The sequence below is a fragment of the Nerophis ophidion genome, linkage group LG10 (genome assembly GCF_033978795.1).
Source record: "Nerophis ophidion isolate RoL-2023_Sa linkage group LG10, RoL_Noph_v1.0, whole genome shotgun sequence".
Lineage (NCBI taxonomy): Eukaryota > Metazoa > Chordata > Actinopteri > Syngnathiformes > Syngnathidae > Nerophis > Nerophis ophidion.
In genome coordinates this window covers 44,239,353-44,251,409 of record NC_084620.1, presented here as the reverse complement: position 1 = coordinate 44,251,409, position 12,057 = coordinate 44,239,353, and the positions used below count along the sequence as shown (strand labels likewise).

General features: G+C 37.6%; 1 protein-coding gene and 1 long non-coding RNA gene across 2 annotated transcripts in view; one reads left to right on the top strand and one right to left on the bottom strand.

The window, feature by feature from the left end:
• The window catches only part of slc1a1 (solute carrier family 1 member 1), a 56,252-nt gene extending 48,950 nt beyond the window's left edge, over positions 1 to 7,302 (bottom strand). The window contains exon 1 of the mRNA XM_061913859.1: positions 7,029 to 7,302. Coding sequence (XP_061769843.1) covers positions 7,029 to 7,134 — 106 coding nt within the window. The 5' untranslated portion in view covers positions 7,135 to 7,302. The remainder of the gene's footprint in view (positions 1 to 7,028) is intronic.
• A 1,623-nt stretch (positions 7,303 to 8,925) lies between these two features.
• The window catches only part of LOC133559910 (uncharacterized), a 4,375-nt gene continuing 1,243 nt past the window's right edge, over positions 8,926 to 12,057 (top strand). Inside the window, exons 1-3 of the long non-coding RNA XR_009808329.1 lie at positions 8,926 to 10,347; positions 11,772 to 11,949; positions 12,028 to 12,057. The exon at positions 12,028 to 12,057 is cut by the window's right edge and continues 1,243 nt beyond it. This is a non-coding gene — a long non-coding RNA (uncharacterized LOC133559910). The remainder of the gene's footprint in view (positions 10,348 to 11,771; positions 11,950 to 12,027) is intronic.

Sequence of the window (12,057 nt, the reverse complement as noted above, 5' to 3'; positions counted from 1 at the left end):
TTACTCATTCAACGTCTGTCTATTTGTATTTGTTTGACTTTCTCTTCTGCTATTACCGAATATCATTATTTTAGTTTTACTGAGATTCAAAGAGTCTGTTTTTGTCAAACCATCTTTTTAAGTTTTTCACTCATTCTGTTATTTGTATTAGCATTTGTGTGCTCTCTCGTTAACACAACGCAAAAGGTTTACCCCACCCAAGACACTGTAATCAGTGGCTTTCTAATGTTTGAGAACCTTCACTTCCCGTTCTTCTCTTCTTTCCGGGATGTGGCAAAGCGATGTAAAATCTCTCGTAGATAGAGCAGCCCCATGCTGCACAACAGGGCATTTCTACAAGTCAAAAAAATAACGAGGAAGAACCGCCACCAACACATAGCATCAGGTCGAAGTTGGTAGCAGTCATGCCGCCTTTTGACCAATCATTGAGGATATTTCCTGAAACAGAGGTGGCCATACTCTCTTTATACACTACCATAGTAATTGCAGCTGCCCCAGGGGTCGACTGATCGTTTTATGGGTGTCATCCCTGCAGAAGTCGGTGTCCCTCTGTGCCACCACTAAGAAAAAGTCTGGACACGCCACGTCACAGCCATGAACTGCACTGTTCTTCACTGATTCTCATTATACTAAGATTTAATTATTGTACAATTCCATTGATCCATCAATTTTCTATACCGCTTATCCTCATTTGGATCGCGGGTAAGCTGTAGAGGCAGGGTACACCCTAAACTGGTCGCGAGCTAATCGCAGGGCACATATAGACAAACAACCATTCACACTCACAATCATACCTATTGACAATTTAGAATTACCACATTTATCTCATAGTTAAAACTTGATTTTCACATTATCAAGATTTTACGATGCAAAACTGTTACTTTTTTCTTGCATTATTACAACTTCATTCTGGCAATGTTATGACATTTCAAGTAATCATCAAATCATTACAGTTTGAGTCTTTTTTTAACATTTAAAAACACTGAAATCCTTTTTTTCCCCCAGCAGGCATAAGACTTTGAAACAATGTTGCAAAATAGTTGTATTGTTAAATTGAGACAACATTGATGTGTAACTCAGTGGCCTACTGTTTAGAGTGTACGCCCTGAGATCGGTAGGTCGGGAGTTCAAACCGGCCGAGTCATACCAAAGACTATAAAAAAAATGGGACCCATTGCCTCCCTGCTTTGCACTCAGCATCAAAGGTTGGACTTGGGGGTTAAATCACCATAAATGATTGCCGGGCGCAGCACCGCTGCTGCCCACAGCTCCCCTCACTTCCCAAGGGGTGATCAAAGGGATGGTTTAAATGCAGAGGACAAATTTCACCACACCTATTGTGTGTGTGAGACAATCGTTGGTACTTTAACGTGAACTTTTACTTAACGTTGGATCCACGTTGTTGGTTGAGAAATTGCCAAATATTTGTGTTGTACTATGTTGGATGGGAAATGAACAAATTTCAATGGTCAAATCAACATCACAACCTGACAATAAATCAACGTCGTCAAAAAGCATGTTGTTCCAACGTTGTATTTGTGTTGTAGAACATTGTTCGGGAAAAGACCATAATTCAATGGTAAAATAAACGTCACAACCCAACATTAAACTTTGTCAAAAAGCATGTTGTTTCAACGTTGTATTTGTGTTGTAGAATCTTGGTTGGGAAATTACCTAATTACAATGGTCAGATCAACAACCCAACCTGACATTTTATCAACGTAGTTAAAAAAGCACGTTGTTTCAATGTTGTCTTGGTGTTGTAGAATATTGGTTGGGAAATTGCCATGATTCCATGGTCAAATTAACGTAATCAGAAACCATCAGCGTTGTAGTTGTGTTATAGAATATTGGTTGGTAAATGACCATAAATCAATGGTCAAATCAACATCAGAACCCAACATTGATTAAACATTGTCAAAAAGCACGGTGTTTCAACATTATATTTGTGTTGTAGAATATTGGTTGAGAAATGACCAAATTCCAATGGTCAAATCAATGTCGTCAAAAAGCACGTTTAAAAGCTGCATTTGTGTTGTGGTTGGGAAATGACCATGATTCAATGGTCAAATCAACGTCACAATCTGACATTGAATTATCGTTGTCAAAATGCATGTTGTTCAACGTTGTATTTGTGTTGTAGAAAATTGTTTCTATACAATACAAATACAATGTTGAACAACATGCATATTGACAACGAAAATTCAATGTCAGATTGTGACGTTGATTTGACCATTGGGAAATGACCAAATTTGAATGGTCAAATCAACATCATCAAAAAGTATGTCGTTTCAACATTGTATAAGTGTTGCAGAATACTGGTAGGGAAATGACCAAAATTCAATGGCCAAATCAACTTCACAACCAGACATTGAATCAACGTCATCAACATGTTTGTTGTTTCAATGTTTTATTTATGTTGTAGAAAATTGGTTGGGAAATAACCAAATTATAATGGTCAAATCTACATCACAACCTGACATTGAATCAACGTTGTCAAAAAGCATGTTGTTTCAACGTTGTATTTGTGTTGTAGAACATTGGTTGGCAAATGACCAAATTTCAATGGTCAAATAAACGTCACAACCTGACATTGAATCAACATTGTCAAAACACACTATCTTTCAACATTGTATTTGTGTTGTAGAATATTGGTTGGGAAATGACTAAATTTCAATGGTGAAATCAACATCACAACTTGACATTAAATCAACATTTTCAAAAATCATGTTGTTTCAACGTTGTATTTGTGTTGTAGAATATAGGTTGGGAAATGACCAAATTTCAATGGTCAAATCACTACCACAACTTGACATTAAATCAACTTCATCAAAAACCATGTTGTTTCAACGTTGTATTCGTGTTGTTGAATATTGGTTGGCAAATGACCAAATTTCAATGGTCAAATCAATATCCCAACCTGTCACTGAATAAACGTCATCAGAAAGCATGTTGTTTCAATGTTGTACTTGTGTTGTAGAATATTGGTTGGGAAATTACCTAATTTCAATGCTCAGATCAACAACCCAACCTGACATTACATCAACGTCATCAAAAAGCAAGGTTTTTCAGCGTTGTATTTGTGTTGTGGAATATTGGTTGGTAAATGAACATATATCAATGGTCAAATCAACGTCAGAACCCAACGTTGATTAAACATCGACAAAAAGCACTGTGTTTCAACATTGTATTTGTGTTGCAGAATATTGGTCGGGAAATGACCACATTTCAATGGTCAAATCAACTTCAAAATCTGACATTGAATCAACGTCGACAAAAAGCATGTTGTTTTAAAGCTGTATTTGTGTTGTAGAATATTGGTGGGGAAATGACCATGATTTAATGGTCAAATCAACGTCATAACCCAACTTTGATTAAATGTCGTCAAGAAGCATGTTGTTTCAACGTTGTATTTGTGTTCTGGAATATTGGTTGGGAAATGACCATTATGTCAGAATCCAACATTTATTAAACGTTGTCAAAAAACATGTTGTTTCAGCGTTGTATTTGTTTTGTAAAATACTGGTTGGGAAATCACCAAATTTCAATGGTCAAATCAACGTCACAACCTGACATTGAATGAACGTCATCAAAAAGCATGTTGTTTCAAAATTGTATTTGTGTTGTAGAATATTGTTTGGGAAATGACCAAAATTCAATGGTCAAATCAATTTCACAACCTGACATTGAATCAACGTCATCAAAAAGCATGTTGTTCCAGTGTTGTATTTGTGTTGTACATTATTGGTTGGGAAATGACCAAAATTCAATGGCCAAATCAATTTCACAACCTGAAATTGAATCAACGTTGTCAAAAAGCACGTTGTTTCAACGTTGTATTTGTGTTGTAAAATATCGTTTGGGATATTACCAAATTTCACTGGTCAAATCAACGTCACTACCTGACATTGAGTCAACATCGTCAGAAAACACGTTTTTTCAAAGTTGTATTTGTGCTGTACAATATTGGTTGGGAAATGACCATTATTCAATGCATATCAACATCCCAACCTGACATTGAATCAACGTCGTCAAAATGCATGTTGTTTCAACGTTGTAATTGTGTTGTAGAATATTGGTTGGCAAAAGACCAAATTTTAATGGTCAAATCAACGTCACATGCTGACATTGAATCAACGTCGTCAAAATGCATGTTGTTTCAACGTTGTAATTGTGTTGAAGAATATTGGTTGGGAAATTACCAAAATTCCATAGTTAAAATTAACTTCACATCCTGACATTGTATCAATGTCGGCAAAAAGCATGTTGTTCCAATGTCGTATGTCTGGTGTAGAATATTGGTAGGGAAATGACCAAAATTCAATGGCCAAATCAACTCCACAACCTGACATTGAATCAACGTGGTAAAAAAAACTTGTTCCAACATTAGGTCTAAATTGCTCAACCTCAGGACCTAATTTAACAAGTTCTCACTCAACGTTGTTCCAATGTCTTGAGCCTGCTGGTTTATAATGTTTTTTGGTTTTCAAAATGTCATAAATTAATTCTGTAATGATAATTCATTATGACCATGAAATTTAGAATTTTTAGACTCAGACTTAGACAAACTTTAATGATCCACTATATCATTAGCATTCTTGTAAATATGTAGAATATAAAGATTCGACTTTTTCTCCTGCATTATTTATATTTATATCTTGGTGTCATAGAAATGTATCTTTGCTGTCCGTGATGTTATTTATTATTTTATACCATTGCAGCTCTCTTTTCTTGTATATTTAATATTTTCTAAAACTTTTCTTTCCAATATTTTTCATACAATCTAACACTCCATAATATATATAATGAGACATGCACCAGCAATCCCATAAAGGACAAGCGGTAGAAAAAAAAAGAATATATATATATATATATATATATATATATATATATATATATATATATATATATATATTTATTTTTTTCTATATGTAATATATATATATATATATATATATATATATATATATATATATATATATATATATATATATATATATATATATATATATATATATATGGGGAGGAGATCCTGCCCCAAGTGGAGGAGTTCAAGTACCTCGGAGTGGATCGTGAGATCGACAGGCGGATCGGTGCGGCCTCTTCAGTAATGCTAACGCGGTATGGATCCGTTGTGGTAAAGAAGGAGCCGAGCCGGAAGGCAAAGCTTTCAATTTACGTTCCCATCCTCATCTATGGTCATGAGCTTTGGGTCATGACCGAAAGGACAAGATCACGGGTACAAGCGGCCGAAATGAGTTTCCTCCACCGGGTGGCGGAGCTCTCCCATAGAGATAGGGTGAGAAGCTCTGTCATCCGGGAGAAGCTCAAAGTAAAACCGCTGCTCCTCCACATCGAGAGGAGCTAGATGAGGTGGTTTGGGCATCTGGTCAGGATGCCACCGGAATGCCTCCCTTGGGAGGAAGACCCAGGACACATTGGGAAGACTATATCTCCCGGCTGGGAGAGAGGGAAGTCTGGGCTTCCTTGCTTAGGCTGCTGCCCCGGCGACCCTACCTCGGATAAGCGGAAGAAGATGGATGGATATGTATATATATATGTATATATATATATATATATATATATATATATATATATATATATATATATTTACAATATTTCCTTGATTAGCCCCCGGTGCACTAATTAATTTAGAAACTTTTCTTACCTCTGCCCTTATTCAAGGCATGCAGTAAGAGTAAGAAGGCTCCAATAATTTTATAACCTCTTCTCACTCCTGCGCTTAGCAATGTCTTATAGTAATATATTGAGTGTGATAATGAAGAAAAAAAAATTAAAATCTTCTGCTGCCGCGGCCCGGTTATTTGGGGACCACAGTTTTACAAATCGTCGTTGCAACCGCCCTTACACAAGGCTATTTGCGTGCCGGCCGAACCCATGCATTTCGCTGCTTCTCAAATGAGATTACAATGCATACTTGATCAACAGCCATACCTTTTACACTGATGGTTGTGATTTAAACAACTTTAATGCGCTTACTAATATGTGCCACACTTTGTGAACCCACACCAAACACATTTGTGGTGAACATCGGCTCTGTAACACATTATAAACGTAACATAAGAATTACCCACAATGCCATCCATCCATGACTCTTGGCTAGATTATACACGCGCCCCCAACCCCGCCCACCTCAACCGACGCACGGAGGGGGAGGGGGAGGGGGGGGGGGGGGTTGGTGCTAGCGAGGTGTATAATATAGCCAAGAGTCATGGATGCATGGCATCGTGGGTAATTCTTATGTTGCGTTTATAATGTGTTACAGAGCCGGTGTTCTCCCAAAATGTGTTTGGTGTGGGTTCACAGATTAGTAAGAGTGTTAAAGTTGTTTTATATCACAACCATCAGTGTGATCTGTATGGCTGTGGAAGAAGACCCCTGGTTTACACACAGTAATGGCAAAAAACAACCTCCTCTGCCATTTTGCAAATGATGACAGGGGATTTGACCCGGCGGTAAAAGTAATCGTGGGCTAATAAATTTGGGGAGCGATTTTGACCCAGCAGCAATTCAAGGCAGGCGCATATCACATGCCCAGTGGCTGTGTGTGTGTGTGTGTGTGTATATATATATATATATATATATATATATATATATATATATATATATATGTATATGTATGTATGTATATATATATATATATGTATATGTATGTATATATATATATATATATATATCATGTGCAAACGAGTAGAACTTTCCCGTTTGTTTTGATGATGTTGATTAGATTACTTATAGGCCTATATATTATATATATATTTTTATATTTTTTTTAAAACGCTCGAGTAGCACGTATATGCAGACCACGTGACCGGACTGAATTCAGTCCGGTCACGTGATCTGCGTCTGCATCTCTAGCTCCATCTGCATCTTCATCTTCATCGACTCCTTGAGCGTTCTATGCGCTCCGTTAGGTGACACAGCACACACACAACAACAAAGGAGCGTGTTCCTTCAGCCACACACTGACAGAAAGATCCCGAGAAGCATGTAGCAAAGTGGCATACCTAGCATCACGGACACGATGGTGGCAATGAGGAGCCAGTTCTTCTTCAGTAAGCCCTTGAAATTAAAGCGTCTTCGCCGCCGTTCATTGTTGGCCATCACGTCCATGATGGTTGTCCAGAGAACACAGAAGGACACCTCCCTTCCGCCCCGCAGTAATATGAGTACAAAAATACAGTCAATTGAAGGCTGCAGTGGAAATGTCACCAACAGATGCGTCGCAGCGACCCTTGAGACGCAACTGAGGATGCTGTGAAGGAGGAGGGTTTGCGCGTGCACGTGCGTGTGAGCGCGCGCGTGCGAGTGTGTGTGTGTGAAAGGAAGGGAGGGAGGGAGGGAGGGAGGGAATGATGGAGAGCGCCCTGTCACCCCTCCCCTCACAAGGTGTCCTTGTAGAGCAAGGAAATGAATATTGGACATCAATATCAAATTCAATACGACGTCTTTGTGGGGACAAGAATTGTGAACCAACCGCATGTCAATTTGTTTGCAACTTAATCAAACTTTCAAAGCAAAAGCACATGAACAGTTTGCCCTGATACTACAATGACAGGAATATATTCGTAGCCATAACAACAGCACCACCATCTCCCTCAGTGTCCCTTAACCATAGTTAAGTTAAGTTAAAGTTAAAGTACCAATGATTGTCACACACACACTAGGTGTGGTGAAATGTGTCCTCTGCATTTGACCCATCCCCTTTTTCACCCCCTGGGAGGTGAGGGGAGCAGTGGGCAGCAGCGGTGGCCGCACTCGGTATCCATTTTTGGTGATTTAACCCCCAATTCCAAACGCTTGTTGCTGAGTGCCAAGCAGGGAGGTAATGGGTTCCATTTTTATAGTCTTTGGTATGACTCGGCTGGGGTTTAAACCATTGGCGTTGCTAGACCTATGACCCCCAAAATATTCTTAAGCCCCCCCTAAATAATTGAGTATTATATATATATATATTTTTTTTATTTTATTTTTTTTCACAAATACATGCCGACATATTCATTATAAAGTGGCCAGAATATGAGTTTAAATAAAAAAACATATAACCTGTCATTATTCACTGAGTTTTCCCTCTGTTCATAGCGTAAGGTACACTGTAAAAAAATCCTATTTTTATGGTTAATTTACTCTAAATTTCTACTTTAATTTTTCTATTTTTTTTAAATAGGTTATAAAACTGTAGAATTGAAGACATTATCTGTAAATAAACACATCGCCTGTTATTTTAAGTAATATGCCAGTAATGACAAACTATGTACATTTCTATTTTTTTTACAGAAAAATACCATATTAATAATACATTTAATTTTCTGTTTTCTCAAATTACTTTCAAATTCATGTAAAATTACAGTAATTAACTTTCATTTGATATGTAGCTTGTTATATAAAAGTATATATCCATACTAACAATCTAACAGTTTTATATGTAATTTTAAGGAAAATCTTATTTTTTTAATATTAATGTGTATTTTTATATTCAAGTTGAAAAATATTTGTAATTTGTTATAAAAAGGTTTGAGTCTATACTAACAATTTGACATATTTCTCTGTAATACAACAAATGTCAGTGACTGCAAGACATACTTAATCACAGCCAACAGCCATACAAGAGCACACTGACGGTGGCAGTACAAACAAATTTAACACTGTTACAAATATGCACCATATTGTGAACCCACATCAAACAAAAATGACAAACACATTTCGGGAGAACATCCGCCCTATAACACAACATAAACACACAAAATAATAAATACCCAGAATACCATGCAGCGCTCCTCTTCTGGGCTACACCCCCGCAACCACCAAACCCCGCCCACCTCAACCGACGCATGGAGGGGGGCGGTGATGTGGAGTGGTGGCGGGGTGTAGCCCAAAAGAGTAGCGCTGCTTGGCATTGTGGGTATTTGTTCTTTTGTGTTTATTTTGTGTTACGGTGAAGATGTTCTCCCAAAATGTGTTTGTCCTTCTTTTTTGATGTGGGTTCACAATATGGCCCATATTTGTAACAGTCTTGAATTTGTTTGTACTGCCACCGTCAGTGTGATCTGTATGGCTGTTGATCAACTAAGTCTTTCAGCCAGTTTAATAAATCAAACGAAACTTCGCACCTTTAGACACCCAGGTAGCTCGCTACATTGTCTTTCAAATGAGCTGCAATGACGAAAGGTTGTTGAGAAAGATTGGACAATGTAGCCACGGTACCTTCTTCCAATGCTTATTCAATTGATATCGGGACAATCCTACGCGAGGCTCACAGGAAGTCTCACGTGAAAATTTGCAATTATCTTGCCAGCTAGGGATAGCCATTCAAAGAAGGCTAATCCACTTGTCACTTACTTTCTGCATCCAGTGACTCCCCGGTAAATAGAATTTTGAGACCCCTGATCCGGAACTGCCAGCATTGTCACTTCATTAAAGTAGGTTGATCGTAATAAATTGGAAAAACTCTGTAGAAAAAAGGTATTGTTCTGCAGAACTGTTTGCATCGTCACTTTATTAAAGGTGGTTGGTCTTAACAATTTAGTAAAAATCTGTAAAATTACGATATTTTTCCGCAAAACGTTTAATGAAAATTTCTGTAAATATAATGTTTTTGATCAATATTTGGTTTACAATGTTTTACTTTAATTTTATGGTTTTCGTTTGGCAGCCATAACTCCCAGTAGATTACCGTTTTTTTACAGATTTTTTTTTTACAGTGTAGAGAGCCCCTTTAGTGCGTCGGTATCCAATCCATTCCACTTGTTTACGTCACTTCCTGTTTGGAGTCTGCGCGCGTCTGACTGTCTAGTTTAACAATCCCTTTGTGTAAAACCAGCAAATCTTCTTTGCTTTTTTGTACTTTTTTTCTACTTTTTTGGCTTTACTGTGTCACTGTGCCGTTTCACTCTGTTGGCTTTACTGTGTCACTGTGCCGTTTCACTCTGCTGTCTGTGTCTATCGGTGCTGCGGGCTAGCACACCGAAGCCGGCTAGCATTAGCAGCCTGACATAGACAGGTGTGGATCCTTCTGTTGCTGGATGCCTTGGCATATAGACCATCAGAATGCCTCCACCAAGGAAAAGATTCAACAAACCTGAGTAACGAACTGTAAGATCTTCATCAAACTAAATGGGACCCCCGGAGGAAGCAAAAGTCTTGGTGATGAGAAAAATAGAAGATTTTGATAAGTATTAACATTGATGCAGTACTTGGTATCAATGTAGCTTTGTGACTTTTACATCATCTCAATGCGACCCACACCAAGAACACAGACCACACCAAGTATTGATATGGACATGTTACACAAAATCCTACAACATCAACAAAAAGAACTGGAAATGTGTGAGTATCAAGAGCACGCCAAAACACGGACTGATATGGAGATAGACCCTGATAAGAATTTTTTCTCTGCGATTGTAAAAAACTGCAATTATTTTACCTGTGAACAATATGAAAACGGTGTAAAATCAGAAGATAGTCTGTCAATAATACATTTCAATAGTCAAAGCAAGTACACTAACTTTGAGGCTATCAAGGATTACTTGAAATAATTTAGTCATCCATTTTCCATTATTTCAATTACTCAAACCTGGTTCAACAATGATAAAGGTATTGATTTTAGTCTGAATGACTATGAATTAAGATACATCAACAGAATAAATAAAATAGGAGGAGGGGTCGCATTAATCTGTTACATTTAAATATTTAAAAAACATGACCATAGCAGTCGATAGATTATTTGAATGTTTAACAGTGGAAATCCTAAATGACAAAAAGACAAATATCTTTATGAGTTGTGTATACCGGGCATTTGGTTCAAGCATAGAAACTTTCAATGAATGGATGGGTAAACTACTTTCCTCTGTGAACCATAAAACCATATTTATCCGTGGGGATTTTAACATTGATTTGTTAATCTCAACCAAGCAAAAACATGTTGATGACTTCATTGACACAATGTACAGCTTGTCTCTACATCCAACCATAACCAAACCAAGCAGAATAACAACACATAGTGCCACAATCATCCACAACATTTTTACTAACATTACGGGAAATCAAATCACCAGTGGCCTATTTATATGTGATATCACTGACCATTTACCTGTTGTTACCTTATATGACTGTCCTCTAAAGAAAACCAAAGACACTATGGCAAACATCTTTAATCTAATAACAACTGAGGAAACAATCTGTGCCCTAAACAATAGTTTAGCAGTTCAGGATTGGACTTCAGTTTACAGAGAACTAAATGTGGACAGTGCTTATTGTAATTTTTTAGATATCCTTACTTCCCTGCATAGTGAATACTGCCCTGTGAAATAATATTTAAAAAAAAAAAATTAAAATAGCCCTCAGGTCACAAAAGGTATAATTAATACCTGTAAAAAGAAAAACAATCTCTACAAACTTTTCATCAAATTAAAAACAAAAGAAGTCGAACAACGATACAAGAAGTACAAAAATAAATTAACTGATATTATAAGAAAACACAAACAATATAAAAGGAACTTGGGATGTTTTGAATAGTCTAATCAAACAAGGATATTCAAAGTTGACTTATCCTGATTACTTTATTGATAAAAACTGTGAAGATTATAATATGAGTAATGTAGTGAATAAGTTCAATAGTTTTTTTGTAAATATTGGTCCTAAGTTGGCTGTTGATATCCCATACAATGGAGTTAAAAAATTAACTAGTGAACAGAATTCCAAACAGGCTACCCCCTGCCAGACAAATCCCACCTGTCTTCCGCTTTTCCCAGCCGCAGCCACCAGTCTCCAGACTATCCTCCGAGCTAGCACCTGTCCCCAGACTATCCTCCGAGCTAGCACCTGTCTCCAGGCTAGCCTACGAGCTAGCACCTGTCTCCAGGGCAAGCTCAATAAAGGACCAGTGGACCCAAGGATCGGCGTGGGAACTTAGTTCTCTAATCGGATACCGTAAGGTTTATACTCTCTCTCTCTGCACTTTCCCCCCGTGTTCTGACATCCTTGTTTTTTCTCCCGTGTTTTCCGCAGTGTTTCCCTTCCCTTGCCCTGGATTTGGAC